Genomic DNA, 19,019 nt, shown 5'->3' on the forward strand with positions numbered 1-19,019 from the left:
AAGGGCTGGGGATATGGTCTTTCGGTCTGGCAGGGTTTTCCATGAAGTAGGTGACTGTCTGATGGCGGGACTGTCAGTGAGCAATAGTTCCAAAAGCTGTTACAGCTGTAAACAAGGGTCTTTACTCAAGTGCATCACTATATTGTCTGGATGATGGCGTAAGAAACCGGCCACACCAAGGCTGCCTTCCCTTCTCACGCACGGTCTCTTTGCAGTGCAAATCTTACCAGTCCACAAGCCCTCCAAAAGTGCAGAGGCAGGCATCACTAACTCCTTTAGCAACAGGAGATATCCTGTGAAATGGTAGTGACCTCAAATAAAACTGTTTCTGCCATTTCATATTACGGGGGCTTTGGCATCATTCCCTCCTCCGCAGGAAAGGACGGCAGGAGCAGCACCTGACTTGGCTCCTCCATGCTGCTGCCACCGCTTGAAGGGCCAAGGCACCTTCCTGCAGGGGTCAGGCTAGCTTGCAAACCTTGAAAGAAACCAGTAACCTTCAACAACGCTGGGTAAGGCCGGTGGACATGCCTTGGAGCTGCCATCAGGATGCTGGCACCCCTGCATTACCCACCGTGACACTGCCATGGTGCCCACCTGGGGGGCTCAGAGCAGAGGACGGCCCTGGGACGGTGCCCGTCACCAGGCTTTTGTGCCTTTGGGATTTTGACTGCGTTATCACACTCTGCCCAGGTCAAGGTACCATATTTGCACCTCCTCCCTCAGCTCCGGGAGCCGAGCCAGGATCGCAGCCACCTTTGCCACCTGCTGCATGGCAGTGATTAAGGGTAGATTTCTGCTTGCACCTTCCCCTTTGCACTCCCAAAAGGGATGTGACCGAGCCGTGACAAAGGCACAAAGCCACATCCAGGTCCCTCCTGCCCAGGATCAGGAATTAGGGAGATGATAATTTTTGACAACAGCAGCTGTGCTTTCCCCAGTGCCACCGTGGCATCGGCAGCACATCAAGGAAATGGCTTTGCTAGTTAGGGAAAAATCCAAGCAACTACAGCTTCAGGTAACTTGTTTGCTCAGCGCAACAGTATCAGACTGATTCAGCCGCACAGTGAGATGAGGCCAGTGCATATGGGACTATCAATGGAAAGGCAAAAAGGTTATGGTTTTAGTATTGGCTAACTTCAGAAAATGCCCTGACTGCCGGAAAACATCCTTCTAGTCACAGCTTTACACACTGCAGGATGGAAGGGCAACTCCTTGTTTTGGGAAAGGATGTTTATTTGCATCAAATGTTCTTTCTTATGATCATTTAATGATTTTATATTTTTTAAAGGAAAAAACTGTATAAGTTATTGCAATCATCATTAGTTTGTGAAATCTTTTAGCTGAGTCAAGTGCTTTGAGGAACACGACTACACGGAAAGAGCAAGTCATGGCTAGCTTTCCCTGTAAAGGCAAGGTCCAAAATGGGCCACAACTCCTTTTGCTAAGGGCTGGTGATGACAGTCTGGTTTCAGCTGTACTCCTTGATGAGGAGAAACAACCTAACATCATTTACCAAGAAGCAGTGGGGATCAGCCCTATTTAACACAGCATCACTTGCTTCCCACGCACCTATTGATACAGGGGTGCTGGACACAGGGTGGAGGTGCTGCGAGAGCACTTATACGTCCCAATATTGCATAGGAAGGAAGAAAAAGAAAAAAAAAAAAAAAGCACCAAACTGCTGGACCAAAACTTTTACTCTCCCAGCCCAGGGCAAGGCAAGGGCGAGGGGCTGACAGCGTGGAGGCAGCGGGGTGGATATGCCACCCGTGGCAATGGCTGGCTCTGGGGCTGAGCCTGCGTGGCCCTGGGCACCAGGAAGTGCAGCTCAGGGCCGTGGCCTGGGAAGGTTTTGCTTCCCCTTGTCATTGCAGTCACATGCTGCTCTGCAGCATCACTTCTCTGCATGCACGGGCATTGCACCCAGCCACCGCACGCCCCGCTCCTGCCCAGCCACCAGCTCTGGGGAGGGCCATGGGGAACCTTGCCCCTGGGGAGGGGGGTCTCCTTCACACCACCCATGTGTGGGGACACACAGCGACCGTTAGTCTTCAGTCAAATGTGATAATGTAGCAATTTTGACACATTCCCATATAGATGAGCCTTTTAGAGCCATAAACAACCACACCAGAGACACGTGGACCCTATTTGGGCATAAGTTGGGTTGAGTGATGCTAACAGGGAACAGGAGAGTGGCAAAGACATAAAAAATGAGAAATAAACCATAAACTTGATTGCAAATAACCAAGTAGGTGTGTCTATCTCATTTAGATCTGAGCTCTGTATGTTAGCAATACAGGAATAAAAAACGCCTTGCCCAAAACCGCAAACTTCTCCTGCCTTTTGTGCCAAGTTCCTCATTTGCTGATGCCCCAAGGCCTTCAGAAAAAAACCCAATCTCCGGAACACATCTGAGTTAGGTAAACTTAAATGTAATTGTCTACCACTTTACATGGCTTAGTGAATAAATGAAGTCACATGTACTAATCCATTTATGGATTAAGTCCATTGTGTCTTCTCTCTTTTGCATTCCTCTTTATTTAGCCACTGTCTGGGACAATTAAGATTTTTAATTAAAGACTGATCTTACAAGAGCCAGGTGCTCTGAGGCTTGAGCCCTGTGGATCCCCAGCTCATGCCATGTGTTAGCAGAAAGTGGGAGAAGGACAGACAGGAGGATGGATACAGGGGAGTCACTGGAAAGAGGGGCTGGGCTGCCCCAGCACTGAGGACAGCAGGAGAGAGGGGAAAGCAGAGGAGATCTTCATGGCTAGAAATGTTTTTTTTCCTTTTCCCCATACAGCCCTGGGGGAGAAGCCAGGGCCCAGCTGGGGACAGATGTGCTGAAGCAAGCTTGAGGGGACTGCACACACTGCCCCACACCTCCCCATCCATCCCCTTCCCATGTTATTGGCTTTATGCCTTGCACAATCTTGTCTGCAGAACAACACAGGCTCCGTGATGTCCCTCATCACAGCTGTTTGCAAGGGAGAGGGATGTGGGGGAAAAGGGGTCCTGATGCAAACAGGGGACTTGGAGACCGCAAAGCTCCTCCTTTTCCCCTCCAGCCCAGGAAAGGGTCCTGGCGCCCGTGGGGCAGGCCGGGAGCCCGACGCCCCGGCCTTTCCTGCAGGGTGATTCAACAGAAGAGCCGGGGCTTTTCCCTCCTCACGTGACTCTTGCTCACTTGCACCCTTGTGGCACGGCACCCAGAGAAGGAAACCGAAAGCAAACACAGCAGCTTTTGGGGCACAAGCCCGGGGATGAGGGAAATGCCCTCCGCACCACCGGCACAGGAAAGCAAACGCCTTCCTCCCCTCGCAGAAAAGCCCACCCAGCCCTTTTGGGCAGCACCGTGCACTGGAGGAAATGGTGAGGTTTGCAAGGCACAGCAGGAGAGATGCAGGTGAGTGCCATGTGTGCACCGAGAAGAGGCGGGCGAGCGAGAGGACAGGACTGCACCATGGCGTGAGCCGGGTGGGAGTTTCCAGCCACGCTGCTGCTGCGAGCGCCCAACCCAGCACTCAAACACAGAGCAATGCATGTGGGCTTGCAATGTGGATATAAACGCTTAACTCACAAGCTCCTTCCTCCAGCTCAGCCTACCCTGCAGTGACTAGCTGACGTGTCCGTGCGCTGTCAGGCAGCGCGGGATTTTGGGCGCCTCTGGCATTCCCCATGTCAGAGCAGCTCCCAAGGAGGACATCCAGACTGTGCTTTCTGGGCTGACTTGTCTTTCTGGGAGGCAGGCTTGCTTCAAGCTGCCGTGCAGTGACCGTGAAGCCGGCTGTGTTCGTAAAAAGGTGGACTACTTGATGCAAATTTTCCCAGTTTGGAGGTTATGGCTTCCACCTCCCACTATGAGCTCCACTGCAGCTCCACTCCATCCACAGAGAGGTTACCTCCAGCTCAGCCCACACTACCAGCTTACTGGGGTTTTGGAAAGGAGTTTATCCCCAGGGTAGGTTGAAGATAACAACAAATACCAGTTTAAGACTAGTTACATATACATATTCCCTACACATACAACTTGTTCCCTTAAAGCCCAGGTGCTGGGCAGGAGGTAGAGAGCGGTTTATAGGTGACCCACTCCAGAGACTGCTGCTCTTAATGAAAACTCTACATCTCACCTTTGCCATCCATATTTTCCTTGCAAAGGGGCAGGAAAAAAAGAGCACATCTTCCGAGATACCAAAGCAGGTCCTATACACCACCTTCTAACACTTCTTAAATGCTTTAATCCTGTTCACACTGAATGACAGTTCTTAGAGGGTGGTATTTTACTTCTAGCTTAGATGCACATCTGGACAGCATTAACACTTAATCTTCAACTGTGCTCTCCAGGACAACCTTGTCCCTGTGATGCCAGTTCCAACTGTGGACTAGACAGACTTTAGCATAACAGAAATAAATACCTAAAGGAGTACTAAGGATACCATTTATTTTCAAAATCACTAAAAACCCCAAACAAAACAGTTTATGGTGATACAGATTTACATAACAGAGACAGCAAATTGAAAAATGTACAATCTATTTCATGTTATTGCACTCACTTTTTATAATACACAAGGCATTTTAAACAGTTTTCATTAAAAGAAGTTTTATTTATATAAACAAAAGTGTAAATATACAATATCATACAAGAAGCGTATCAGCCTAATACACAAAACCTACCTAGAGTGGGATCCCAATTTCTCACATGATCTAGTCTACTTCTCATCAATATTTTCACATATACATTAATATACCCTAAACGTAGAAGCAGGTAAACATTCCCATCTGGGAATGCTTCCTTCAGATTTTGACAAGAACCACTGCAGAACATTAACTAGGGTTAATTTTAAGTGAGGGTCATTAGAAAATATGAATCTCTCAACAGTTTCTTAATACTTATCTGCCCTCAATTTTTTAAATTTTTTTTTTTTTTTTAGCAAGAAAATGATCTGATATTGCTCCCTCCCTAATTTAGGCCTAATCTCACAGTTTTTAATACAGATGCAGTCCCCACAGAAGCTGGAAAGAGTTTCCAGGTACAAAAGGCTGTAGAATATGCAATGACAGTATCACACCCTGAGCTGCCCCAGGCCTGGAAGCAGCAAAGCCCTCCACCTTCTCCATCTAGGAGCAAATTAACCTTACCTGGCATGCCTTCAGGTCCCTGGTGAAGAGTTGTGGACCGAGTGCATAATTTCATCCTAATTTTTGGTCTTCCAAGATGCAGCTGTGAGTGTCTGGAGAGTCACTGCTCTCCTAGAGCTTGGCCAACCCTCTGGCATGGCAAAGAATCACCATGGGGACTGATATGCAAACAGCAAGGCCAAAAATGCTCGTGAACCTACTGAATACTGATGAACTAATGCAACTCCCTCTGTCATTTTGGTGCGACCAGGCTCTCAGAAAAGGAACATTTACTTTGCCAGGTGCATAACCAAAGGTTTACTACATCTTTTTGGTCTATCCATCCTGTTTGTAATAAAGCAGACCCATATTCCATAAATCCTGGGGCTTTTATGGGGAATGTCACCCCAATAGAGACATCAGGAAATGCTACTGTAATCATATCAACACTGGTAGCATCAGTAAAGATGTTTCTTGTTCCTTCACAAAAAAAAAAAAAAAAAAAAAAGAAAAAGAAGAAAAAGTATTTTCAGGAACCGAAACAGGGTTTAATACTATTCTTTTTCTTGCTGTAAAGTTAGTAAAGTGTATCATTCTACCCATAGTAATTATCAGACTTAAAACATTAAACCTATCTTTTAAATTATAGCCACTACTGAATCACACACAAAAATCCCCACCTCTCTTTGCCGTTACTCAGCCAACACATATCTACGTGCATGTAAAAGAAAATACCCAACAGTATTCGATTACTGAAAAATGAAAGCCTTCTAAATCACTCACAATGAACAGTACCTGCAAATAAGTGTCCGAAAATATTCACCACGTATCATTTTAAGACACCTCAAATTAAGTTTAATTTACAAAATGAAGACTTTACCTTTGAGCTCACACCGGTTTAGGAGTGAGGGAGCCATATGCCTCCCTGCGTTGGAACCTCCAAAATTTTAAACTGTGGACTGAAAAAAGCACCATTTCCTAAAACACAATTGTGATTTACCACATTAAAGTAGCAAAAAGTACTGCACTTGTATGTATTATACATATACAGGTATGTATTCACTACGCTACATTAAATTTCACATGCATTTTATGTATCTATAACACATCCTATTACAATCAGATTTTGGTCATTCCTGAACAAGGCCTTGCCATTTAATTGTCATTGCCTGTCCTGGTTTCGGCTGGGATAGAGTTAATTTTCTTCCTAGTAGCTGGCATAGTGCTGTGATCGAGAGGCTGTGTGGTGCTCAGTTGCCGACTGAGGTTAAACCACGACATTGCCAAATGTCTTCTCCCTGGTTTTCAGCAAACATGCAGGGGTAACCTCTTTTATCCTAGCACAGGCCTGCAACCTCAGTGTGGTCCTCCGACCCAAAGTGCTGCATCCTCCTGAAGCCTCTCCCACCATTGAGGTGACCGAAGGCGAGGACTGGTCCTGACAGAACGACTGAGCTTCAGGGTCACAAGGGACTCAACTCCACAGTCATTTCACAGCACTGAACCTGAATTAGTTTCAACAGAAATCCTGCAGGCAAAGCAGCTGTAGGACTACATACAACATTGCCTTTACTGTAACCAAAAGTTGCATCTCTCCCTGGATTCACATGCTAATACACGTCACTGAAAAAGAATTAAATTATTCATTTTTAGGCAAACATCGCACAGCTTTTCTGCTCGCCTGGTCTCGGATTGCCTTGTAGAACTGAATTTTCCTCTGCACATCACGAGTTGCAGTCTAATGAAGCTGTCACAGAAATAAACCAAACCGAGTGCTCCACTAACCTGGAAGCAATTGCTCCAAGCACTGTTGAATAAATGTAAATAAACTGAACTATAGCATGATCTTGGGGTAGGGCCAAGCGATAAGCTCAGACCTTTTTGTAACATCTACGTAGTGTCTTGGCTCACTAGAAACATAGGCAGCACTTCAGATTTGGACCGGCTCCAGGATGAGAGCTCTTCACCCTGGGCATGCTGGTCTCCAGCCTAACGTAACAACCTGAGCACCCTGGAACAAGCAACTTGTTCTCAGCTGATAAGGACGCTGGCCCATTTCCTCTTGTATCTCTTATGTTGTTTAGCTATCCCAGATGTAGGAAGAGAAATAACAGTCTAATCTCTTGCACCCATACACTCTTCCTCCTGACACAGCAGACTATAAATAACACTCAGCAGCATGGCCTGCTACTGATACCCCTACTGTGAGTAGAGGTGAGAAAATCCAAACTAAGCACCTGTGGCATTGCAACCCTTTCAGTTTTGCTGTATCTAACACCATGGTTTGTCCCATCTGCACAAATAGTTTTAGAATCATTATTAAGGTTGGAAAAGACCTCTAAGATCATCGAATCCAACCGTCGACCCAACACCACCATGCCCACTAAACCATGTCCCTAAGTGCCTCATCTACTCGTCTTTTAAATACCTCCAGGGATGGGGACTCCACCACTTCCCTGGGCAGCCTGTTCCAATGTTTAACCACTCTTTCAGTAAAGAAATTTTTCCTTACATCCAATCTAAACCTCCCCTGGCACAACTTGAGGCCATTGTTACTTGGGAGAAGAGACCGACCCCCACCTCGCTACAACCTCCTTTCAGGTAGTTATAGAGAGCGATGAGGTCTCCCCTGAGCCTCCTTTTCTCCAGGCTAAACAACCCCAGTTCCCTCAGCCGCTCCTCATAAGACTTGGTCTCCAGACCCCTCACCAGCCTCGTTGCCCTTCTCTGCACACGCTCCAGCACCTCAACGTCCTTCTTGTAGTGAGGGGCCCAAAACTGAACACAGTATTCGAGGTGCGGCCTCACCAGTGCCGAGTACAGGGGCACGATCACTTCCCTACTCCTGCTGGCCACACGATTTCTGATACAGGCCAGGATGCCATTGGCCTTCTTGGCCGCCTGGGCACACTGCCGGCTCATGTTCAGCCGGCTGTCGACCAACACCCCCAGGTCCTTTTCTGCTGGGCAGCTTTCCAGCCACTCTTCCCCAAGCCTGTACCGCTGCATGGGGTTGTTGTGGCCGAAGTGCAGGACCCGGCACTTGGCCTTGTTGAACCTCATACAATTGGTCTGGGCCCATCGATCCAGCCTGTCCAGGTCCCTCTGCAGAGCCTTCCTACCCTCGAGCAGATCAACACTCCCGCCCAACTTGGTGTCGTCTGCAAACTTACTGAGGGTGCACTCGATCCCCTCATCCAGATCATCAATAAAGATATTGAACAAGACCGGCCCCAAAACTGAGCCCTGGGGAACACCGCTCGTGACCGGCCGCCAACTGGATGTAACTCCCTTCACCACAACTCTCTGGGCCCGGCCGTCCAGCCAGTTTTTTACCCAGCGAGGAGTACACCTGTCTAAGCCGTGAGCCGCCAGCTTCTCTAGGAGAATGCTGTGGGAGACGGTGTCAAAGGCCTTACTGAAGTCCAGGTAGACCACATCCACAGCCTTTCCCTCATCCACTAGGCGGGTCACCTGGTCATCGAAGGAGATTAGGTTGGTCAGGCAGGACCTGCCTTTCATGAATCCGTGCTGGCTAGGCCGGATCCCCTGGTTGTCCCGCTCATGCCTTGTGAGCGCCCTCAAGATGAACCGCTCCATAATCTTCCCCGGCACCGAGGTCAGGCTGACAGGCCTGTAGTTCCCCGGATCCTCCTTCCGGCCCTTCTTGTAGATGGGCGTCACATTGGCAAGCCTCCAGTCGTCCGGGACCTCACCCGTTAACCAGGACCGCTGATAAATGATGGAAAGCGGCTTGACGAGCACCTCCGCCAGCTCCCTCAGCACTCTCGGGTGGATCCCATCCGGCCCCATAGACTTGTGAGCGTCCAGGTGGCGTAGCAGGTCATTGACTGCTTCCTCTTGGATTACGGGGGGTTCATCCTGCTCGCCGTCCCTGTCTTCCAGCTCGGGGGGCCGAGTACCCTGAGGATAACTGGTCTGCCTGTTAAAGACTGAGGCAAAGAAGGCATTGAGTACCTCAGCCTTTTCCTCATCCTCGGTGACAATGTTCCCCCCTGCATCCAATAAAGGATGGAGATTCTCCTTGGCTCTCTTCTTGTCATTAATATATTTATAAAAACTTTTTTTGTTGTCTTTAGCGACAGCGGCCAGATTGCGTTCTAGCTGGGCTTTTGCTTTTCTCATTTCTTCTCTGCACGACCTAACGAGATCCCTGTACTCTTCTTGAGTCGCCTGACTTGACAATCAATGCCAGTCGAAATACGATCTCCGCGGTCGACCCTTGTCGGGAAACGGGAAGTCGAGCGCGAGGTGGGGGCGCGCACCGACACAAATGCCACCCCAAAATCCCCAACCCCAAAACCCCATGAGACCGCTGTCTCAGCAGGCCTGGATCACCTCAAGGCCAGAACCATTGGCAGTGCCGGAGTGGATGCCTCCACAGCCACCAACCTCTCTATAAACGATCAGACTGTGCACAGGGTGCCCCTCAATGTGAGAGGCCCCCTTGGCCAGGGGCTGAGTGCCCTATTGGTGGGCAAGCTGCAAGCGTTGCTATGGACCCCGTCTCCTCCAATATTTATTCCAGCTGGAAGCAGGATCGCACAGCTAGTTCCTTTTAAGAGTATGGTTCATAATCGGGATCCTATTTCCCGGGGAGCTGGTGGATTTGGGTCCACAGGTGAACCAAATATTTTTTGGACTCAGCTTGTCCAAAGAACTCAGCCCACTTTGACCTGCACTCTGAAGAATAAAGGAAGCAAACCGGAACAACTGGTAGTGAAGGGAATGATAGATACAGGGGCAGACGTTACTATCATCAGTACTGCAAAGTGGCCTGGATCATGGGAAACCATCCCAGTCAACACGGGGCTAGTGGGAATTGGAAGCCTGTCGACGTCCAGGCAGAGTGCCAACTTAATACAGATTGTAAGCCCGGAAGGACAGGTTGCAACTATTCGACCTTTTGTGGTTCCTGTGCCGTTAAACCTGTGGGGACGAGATGTCTTGAGCACTTGGGGACTAGTGATTGGCACTGCTGATCCGCATCAACATTTTTAGCGGGGGTCACTGGCGCTCGGCCCACCGTTCGACTCACATGGCTCACCGATCAGCCAGTGTGGGTGGATCAGTGGCCCCTATCACAGGAAAAGGCCGACGCGTTGCGGACATTAGTGGACGAGCAAGTGAGTCAAGGGCATCTGGTTCCCACCACCAGCGCCTGGAACACCCCAGTGTTTGTTATAAAAAAGAAAAGTGGAAAATGGAGACTTCTACATGATTTACGGCAAGTAAATGCCGTGATTCAAGATATGGGGACATTGCAACCAGGTATGCCTTCGCCAACATTGATACCTCGTCAATGGGACATTGTGATTATCGATTTGAAAGACTGCTTTTTCACGATTCCCTTAGCGCCGGAAGATGCTCCCAGATTTGCCTTCTCTTTACCAGTTGTAAACCATCAAGGGCCTAGGTTGCGATATCATTGGACGGTGTTGCCCCAGGGCATGAAAAACAGTCCCACAATATGTCAAATGTATGTTGCACGTGCGTTGTCGCCCATAAGAAACAAATATCCTGACTTAATTTGTTATCACTACATGGACGATATTTTAATCGCCGGATGAGACCCAAAGGAACTCATCACAGTTATGAAAGATATGTTGCAGGGGTTAAAGACATACGGCTTGCAAATAGCTCCTGAAAAGGTGCAAGTGCAAGCCCCGTGGAAGTACTTGGGGTGGAAGATTTTAGAACATACGATACAGCCCCAACCCATAACCTTGCAATCTAACATTAAGACACTGAATGACTTGCAAAAAGTAGTAGGGACTATCAATTGGGTACGCCCATTGCTGGGAATAGATAATGACATGTTAAACCCACTGTTCAAGTTGTTAAAGGGTGATCCTGAGTTGACATCTCCACGAGAATTAACGACAGAGGCCAAACAAGCGCTAGGAAAAATATCACAGGCGCTTACCGAAAGGCAAGCACAACGCGTAATTGAAGGATTGGGAGTTAACTTGTATGTCCTAAATCAGTCCCGACAAGCAGTGGGCCTCTTAGGCCAATGGGACACCAAGGGTACCCAGGATCCCTTAGCCATCATTGAGTGGGTATTCCTGCCATATCAAGCACCAAAAACGATAGTGACAAGGGTGGAAATGTTTTCGATGCTTGTGTGAAAAGGACGCGCGCGATGTTTGGAATTAACGGGCACAGATCTTAAAACAATTTATCTCCCACTGACTAAAGACCACCTTAATTGGTGTGAGGCTAATAGCCTAGAACTACAGATAGCGCTGGAAAACTTTAGGGGACAAATTCTAATTCACTATCCATCTCACAAATTATTCTCCCTTAATGAGGAAATTAGTATAATTCCCAAATCGCTGAGTAAGGAGGTACCTGTCGAAGGACCCACATTATTCACCGATGGATCAGGACGAACAGGTAAGGCAATTATAGTGTGGTGCGAAAAAGGGGAATGGAAACATCAAGTTCACCATGTTGTAGGAAGTCCTCAGCTGGTGGAAATATACGCAGTAATTCAGGTCTTTCGCCAATGGGAGATGCCATTAAATTTGGTTACTGATTCTCAGTACGTTGCCAACGTTGTCAGGCGCTTGGAAAAGGCTTGGCTCAAAGAAGTTGATAACGAACCAGTGTTTTTAATGTTCAAACAGGTATGGGTCTTGTTGAATCGCCGCGTAAACCCGTATTACGTGCTCCATGTGAGGAGTCATACCTCTCTCCCAGGGTTTATATCAGAAGGGAATGCGCGAGCTGATCGTCTCGCTGCCCCCGTATGGACAATCCCTGTACCAGACGTTTCTACACAAGCCCGATTGTTGCACGAGTTTTTCCATCAATCTGCCCGAATGCTGCGTCGACAATTTGGGTTGACTTGGGACACGGCACGAAGTATCGTACAAATGTGTCCTGACTGTCAGCAATTAGTTCCCATACCCCAAACAGAGGTAAATCCCCGAGGACAAAAGGCCCTACAGATTTGGCAATCCGATGTTACTCATATTGGAGAATTTGGCAAACAAAAGTATGCACATGTTTCCATCGATACGTTCTCCGGAGCTCTATGGGCAACCGCAGAGACCGGAAAAAAAAAAAAGCAAAGATATTTTACGGCACTGGAAAGGGGCCTTTGCTGCTCTAGGGGTTCCACACCAGATCAAAACGGACAATGGGCCCGGGTACATAAGCGCAAAAACGCAGGCCTTTTTGGCACAGTGGGGCATTCGACATATCACTGGTATCCCTTATTCCCCTCAGAGCCAGGGTATCGTTGAGCGGGCTCATCTCACTCTCAAGCAGCTACTACAAAAACAAAAAGGGGGAATGCTAGGGGAATCACCGCAAGCCCGCCTCCATAAAGCAATATATGTGTTAAATCGTCTTACAATAAGGGAAGACAGGATAGCAGTTGACAGCCCTAACACGGTAATAGCGAGACACTTTACATCTTGTAACTCAGCTTCTCCGGCAGGGGAAAGGGCTCAGGTGTGGGTCAAGTCATTGGAAAATAGCCAATGGGAAGGCCCTTATGATCTTATAACATGGGGGAGAGGGTATGCTTGTGTTTCCACAGATCGTGGACCCCGGTGGATACCTGCCCGCTGCATTCGACCATATCTGGACAAGGAGCCCAAGGAGCCCACAGATGCATCAATGGTTTGAAGTAGATTACTGGGACTTACACAAAGTATCTCATTCGATGTTCGGGGAACCACTTAGTGGGCCAGGCCGTGGTGGGGTATATAGGGGACCAAGTGGGTTACCATTAGCTGTGGACTGGGAACACCAGGCGGCGGAGAACAGTCAACTGAATAATCGAGAGGTGACAGGAATTCCCTGCCTCCAGTGTCCCGGATCAACACATCACGCATGGACTTTGTGCAAATGTGATAATTGCAAAAGAAACTGGTATTGTCACTCTCAGTTCCGGGCGGGAAGGTGCACAAGGTGTAAAGGGCATACCACCGGGAGCGCCGAACCACAGATTCTACAGCTAGTGTGTGGGAGATCACATGGTGTCCCCCAGCTGTGGACCGTGTGGGAAATGGACTGGGAAAGTACCAAACGACAGTGTGACAAACGATTTGGGTGGAAACGGAACAAAAAGAGAACGTAAACCATGACGCCAGTATGGGGGGGTGTCTTGTGGCTAGTATCACTGTGTGCGGTCGCTGCGTTATGGGCACCCTCACAGCCGAAGGAAAATGTTTGGGTAACTCTGGCCAATCAGACAGGACAGGATTCCATCTGCCTGTCGATATCTTCCCCCGGCAACCCCTTTTCTACCTGCCTAGTGGGGCTTCCTTTAGATAATTGGGACTTGGGCCTGACTAGTCCTTTCAAGGAGGCCTGCGGGGGGGGACGACACGCCACTGACAATTGGGATGGATGCCTACCACATCGTCATCACTTGCCAATAGAACCTCAGGAACTCGAGCTATTAGGGTCCATAAAAATGGATTGGTGTTTGTATTTCAATTATTTTCAATTATTCAGGGGCCAATGTTTCCTGAGCCTGGCCTGGCATTCCCTCTCATATTAAAGGTGGGCCGTGTTCATTGGGAAGATTAACTCTACTAATGCCAAACACATCTATGATCCTAGACCACAGAAGGGGCACCCCTAAGACGCGCAGTAAGCGCAGAGCACATGCCTACACTTTACAACGTGATGGTGCTGTCGACCTATGGAACCGGAACACTATAGCTGCGGTTGCAATCTTGGCTCCAGGTGTCGCAGCAGCAAAGAGTTTGGTCACATTAAATAAATTAGGATGTTGGCTAGCGAAACAATCAAATGCAACCTCTGAAGCACTAACGGGATTACTAATGGATGTAGATTCTATACGACATGCTACTTTGCAAAATAGAGCAGCAATAGATTTTTTGCTTTTAGCGCAAGGCCATGGGTGTGAAGAGTTGGAGGGAATGTGTTGTATGAACCTATCTGACCATTCGGAATCAATTCACCGCAGCATTCAGATGTTGAAGGAAGGAGTACAGAAGCTAAGAGTGGAAGACCCCTGGGACTGGTTGGATAAATTATTTGGGAAATGGGGTCTAAGTGGCTGGTTAAAAGGACTAGCCAAGCTAGGAGGGCTATGCTTAGTAATGTTCCTTTGCATCCTGGTTTGTGTGCCGCGTCTGTTACAAGGTATGCGAAAAATGATTGAAAGATCGGTTTCAGCAGTGTTTCTAGTAAAACAAAAAGGGGGAGATGTGGGGATGGGAATCTCACTAACGGACATTCCTGAGTTTGATTTTAATGAGCAAACACTGTACCATCTGGCATGACAAGGCACTTAAGCAGAAAATAACGGAGAAAGGAATGTGCAGCTGGAAGGAGAAAAACAAGATAAAGACCATGAAGGCATTTCGCATGATCAGGAAGAACGGGCCAATCTGCTAGAGCATAGATGCGCGTGAACACAAGGCTATAACCTATCTGCAAGCTGCAGGTAGCGCGTGTGTACTTCTGCTTGCTATAAAAGATGCTAACAAAGAGCAATAAAGGTCTTTGGTTGCCGTGTCTGCTGGAGTCCGTGCTGCTTTTCACCCTCACACTTAGACTACCATTTTCCAGCTTGAGTGTTTCAAGTTGGGCAGCCTTAAACCTCTTGCAGCCAAATAAAAGCAGCCCAGCTTTCAGACGTATTTAGCGATCAATGAAGTCTGTGGGATCTGCAAGTGCTCAGCACCTGAAATTATCCCTCTTTTAAAAATATATATATTTTAAAGGTACCTAACATTAGAAGCCTAAATTTGAAAATTCAGACCCCAATTTTTACCGCTCCCATTTTAATCACAACTAACAACTCAGTCTACGCCTTGGTGGACAATCACCTATTATTTGGACACGATTTTCTTGCTCACAGATTTCTATTGCATTAATGCCGAGTGCTTTCAGATACAAGTTGCCGCTAAGAGCAGATTCAATTGTGGTGGATGCTGAGTTAGTTCATCAGTTTTAAGAGGCTTTTTCAGCTTTGCAATAAAATGCTCATGGTTTAGGCATAAAAGCTGTGAAAAATCATCCCCTTTTGTCATGCATTTTTAGCAAAACTGCACTTAGAAGAATGAAGCGAGATTGTTCCAGACATTCTCTTATTATAACAAAAAAGGACCAGACCCTAAGTAAGTGTTCTGAAGTCATATTACAGTTAAGTGATATAGTACAGTCTAAATACCCATCCTTGTCAACAGGATGGCAACCAACAAGTTATACTCCTAATGCTCTGCAGATAATAAAAATATCAGGGACGGGCATAGTGTTATTTGTGTCAGTCAAAATACTTTAAACCAAACCCAGTAAAAATCTTGAAGTTCCATTAAAACTGCCACATAATACAAAAATGTCTCTAGCATTTGGCTTCCTTCATCCTTGATAATTAGGTGAGATTTTATGATGCTCATCACATGCTTGCTCAGTGGTTCTCCAAGGCTCTTAGCACCTCTCTGTAGAGCATTAAGACACTTCTGTGTAGCTTTAGAAACAAAGACAGCTTCTAGTCAGTTTTAAATGTTTTGTCTTAGCAAGTGTGATTAGATGTAGTGCTTCCATCATACTGAAGTTATGTGTTTTCTGATTAGTAACTGAACAGGGCCCTCTGGCACAGATTTAATAATGTTCCAGGCATCGTAATGCACGAGGCCAAGTACTGATTTTCCGCTAACAGCAAGAATTTCATCTCCAGTTTCTGTTTCCATATTGCTCTGCAGCACCACCTAGGAGCAAAAGGGGGAAAAAGTCAGTGTAAAAAAAAAAAAAAATTCAAACCCACAAAAACTTGCTTTCCACTGTGATGAACAGCAAATAAACCATTCTTCCAATGGTGGCAATTTCAGTACAAGTCATTTATGTTCAGCTCCACTCTAGCAATCTACCCCACACTGCATCTCACAGAAAATGTTATTTTAACCAAGATAAATCCTTGTTATCAGAAAAAACATCTGTTTTTGAAGGAAGCAGCATGAGTGCATGAAAGATGCTGTATGTTACCTCTGTAGCTGTAAGAAAACCTGGTTGATAAAGTAAACATACAGGCTGTATGTGGCATGGATGTATTTTCTCAAACAGAATTTTAACATGGTAATAAGGAGGTAATGCAGTAGATTGTAAAACCCAGATAACAGGGACGAACAAACCAAACACGGGTAGCAAACTTAGGACAAGCACACCAGACACAGAAACAGCTCCTAGAGAGGGGCACACCCTTCACTGCTGATGAAAGTATGTTTTCTGTAATGATAATTTAACTGACAACATCAGCCATCATGGGGAGGGGAAAAGGACTGTATCTAAGGATATAAATTAATGAGTTTAAAAACTAAACATGCCCTTCACCCTCAGAATCACTTTCTAAAGAGGAGAAAACAAACACACACAGAGAAATTGATAAGCAATTCACGAAATATCAGTTTGATTTTTTTCCTTGATGAGAGAATATACCACTGAAAAGTAATCCTGTAAAAATGCTAAGCACCCACAGCTTCATTGAGTTTCAGCTTCCTTTAGAAAGTGCTATATTTTTCACTAAACTGAATCCCAGACTAGAATCATAGAATCATGGAATCATTAAGGTTGGAAAAGACCTCTAAGATCATCGAGTCCAACCGTCGACCCAACACCACCATGCCCACTAAACCATGTCCCTAAGCGCCTCATCTACACATCTTTTAAATACCTCCAGGGATGGGGACTCAGCCACTTCCCTGGGCAGCCTGTTCCAATGTTTAACCACTCTTTCAGTAAAGAAATTTTTCCTCACGTCCAATCTAAACCTCCCCTGGTGCAACTTGAGTCCATTTCCTCTCGTCCTATCGCTAGTTACTTGGGAGAAGAGACCGACACCCACCTCGCTACAACCTCCTTTCAGGTAGTTGTAGAGAGCGATGAGGTCTCCCCTCAGCCTCCTTTTCTCCAGGCTGAACAGTCCCAGTTCCCTCAGCCGCTCCTCATAAGACTTGTTCTCCAGACCCCTCACCAGCCTCGTTGCCCTTCTCTGGACACGCTCCAGCACCTCGACGTCCTTCTTGTAGTGAGGGGCCCAAAACTGAACACAGTATTCGAGGTGCGGCCTCACCAGTGCCGAGTACAGGGGCACGATCACTTCCCTACTCCTGCTGGCCACACTATTTCTGATACAGGCCAGGATGCCATTGGCCTTCTTGGCCGCCTGGGCACACTGCCGGCTCATGTTCAGCCGGCTGTCGACCAACACCCCCAGGTCCTTTTCTGCTGGGCAGCTTTCCAGCCACTCTTCCCCAAGCCTGTACCGCTGCATGGGGTTGTTGTGGCCGAAGTGCAGGACCCGGCACTTGGCCTTGTTGAACCTCATACAATTGGTCTGGGCCCATCGATCCAGCCTGTCCAGGTCCCTCTGCAGAGCCTTCCTACCCTCGAGCAGATCAACACTCCCGCCCAACTTGGTGTCGTCTGCAAACTTACTGAGGGTGCACTCGATCCCCTCATCCAGAGCATTGATAAAGATATTGAACAAGATCGGCCCCAAAACTGAGCCCTGGGGAACACCACTCGTGACCGGCCGCCAACTGGATTTAACTCCATTCACCACAACTCTCTGGGCCCGGTCATCCAGCCAATTTTTTACCCAGCGAGGAGTACACCTGTCTAAGCCGTGAGCCGCCTCTCATGAACCCGTGCTAGCTGGGCCGGATCCCCTGGTTGTCCCGCACATGCCTTGTGAGCGCCCTCAAGATGAACTGCTCCATCATCTTCCCCGGCACCGAGGTCAGGCTGACAGGCCTGTAGTTCCCCGGATCCTCCTTCCGGCCCTTCTTGTAGATGGGCGTCACATTGGCAAGCCTCCAGTCGTCCGGGACCTCCCCCGTTAACCAGGACTGCTGATAAATGATGGAGAGTGGCTTGGCAAGCTCCTCCACCAGCTCTCTCAGCACTCTCGGGTGGATCCCATCCAGCCCCATAGACTTGTGAGCGTCCAGGTGGCGTAGCAGGTCGTTGACTGCTTCCTCTTGGATTATGGGGAGGTTATCCTGCTTGCCGTCCCTGTCTTCCAGCTCGGGGGGCCGAGTACCCTGAGGATAACTGGTCTGCCTGTTAAAGACTGAGGCAAAGAAGGCATTGAGTACCTCAGCCTTTTCCTCATCCTCGGTGGCAATGTTCCCCCCCGCATCCAATAAAGGATGGAGATTCTCCTTGGCTCTCTTGTCATTAATATATTTGTAAAAACATTTTTTTGTTGTCTCTAACGACAGCGGCCAGATTGCGTTCTAGCTGGGCTTTTGCCTTTCTCATTTCCTCTCTGCACGACCTAACGAGATCCCTGTACTCTTCTTGAGTTGCCTGCCCCTTCTTCCACAAGCGGTAAACTCTCCTTTTTTTCCTGAGTCCCAGCAAGAGCTCCCCGTTCAGCCAGGCCAGTCGTCTTCCCCACCCGTTCTTCTTACGGCATATGGGGACAGCCTGCTCCTGTGCCTTTAAGACTTCCTTCTTGAAGAACGTCCAGCCTTTCTGGACCCCTTTGCCCTTCAGGACTGTCTCCCAGCATCCTGAACAGGCCAAAGTCTGCCCTCCGGAAGTCCATGGTTGCGGTTTTGCTGGCCCCCCTCCTTACTTCACCAAGAATCGAGAATTCTACCATTTCATGGTCGCTAAGCCCAAGACGGCCTCCGACCACCACATGTCCCACCAGTCCTTCTCTGTTTGTAAACAGCAGCTCGAGTGAGGCACCTCCCCTGGTAGGCTCACTTACCAGCTGTGTCAGGAAGTTGTCTTCCACACACTCCAGGAAACTCCTAGACTGCTTCCTCTCTGCCGTGAGACTAAGACATATTAAAATCACAGCATAGTTCTGGGATTGGTTTCCTTTCTATACACGGTTCATATAACTACCTGCTGACAAACAAAGTATCCTAGAG

The 19,019-nt window shown here is 47.8% G+C and overlaps 1 protein-coding gene across 1 annotated transcript in view; it reads right to left on the minus strand.

The window, feature by feature from the left end:
• Positions 1-15,680: 15,680 nt before the first annotated feature.
• LOC143172212 (PDZ domain-containing protein 2-like) overlaps positions 15,681-19,019 on the minus strand; it is a 111,680-nt gene continuing 108,341 nt past the window's right edge. Inside the window, 2 exon segments of the mRNA XM_076361452.1 lie at positions 15,681-15,819; positions 15,821-15,845. Of these exon segments, the coding sequence (XP_076217567.1) occupies positions 15,681-15,819; positions 15,821-15,845 (164 nt within the window).

Source organism: Aptenodytes patagonicus, chromosome W, assembly GCF_965638725.1.
Source record: "Aptenodytes patagonicus chromosome W, bAptPat1.pri.cur, whole genome shotgun sequence".
Taxonomy (NCBI): domain Eukaryota; kingdom Metazoa; phylum Chordata; class Aves; order Sphenisciformes; family Spheniscidae; genus Aptenodytes; species Aptenodytes patagonicus.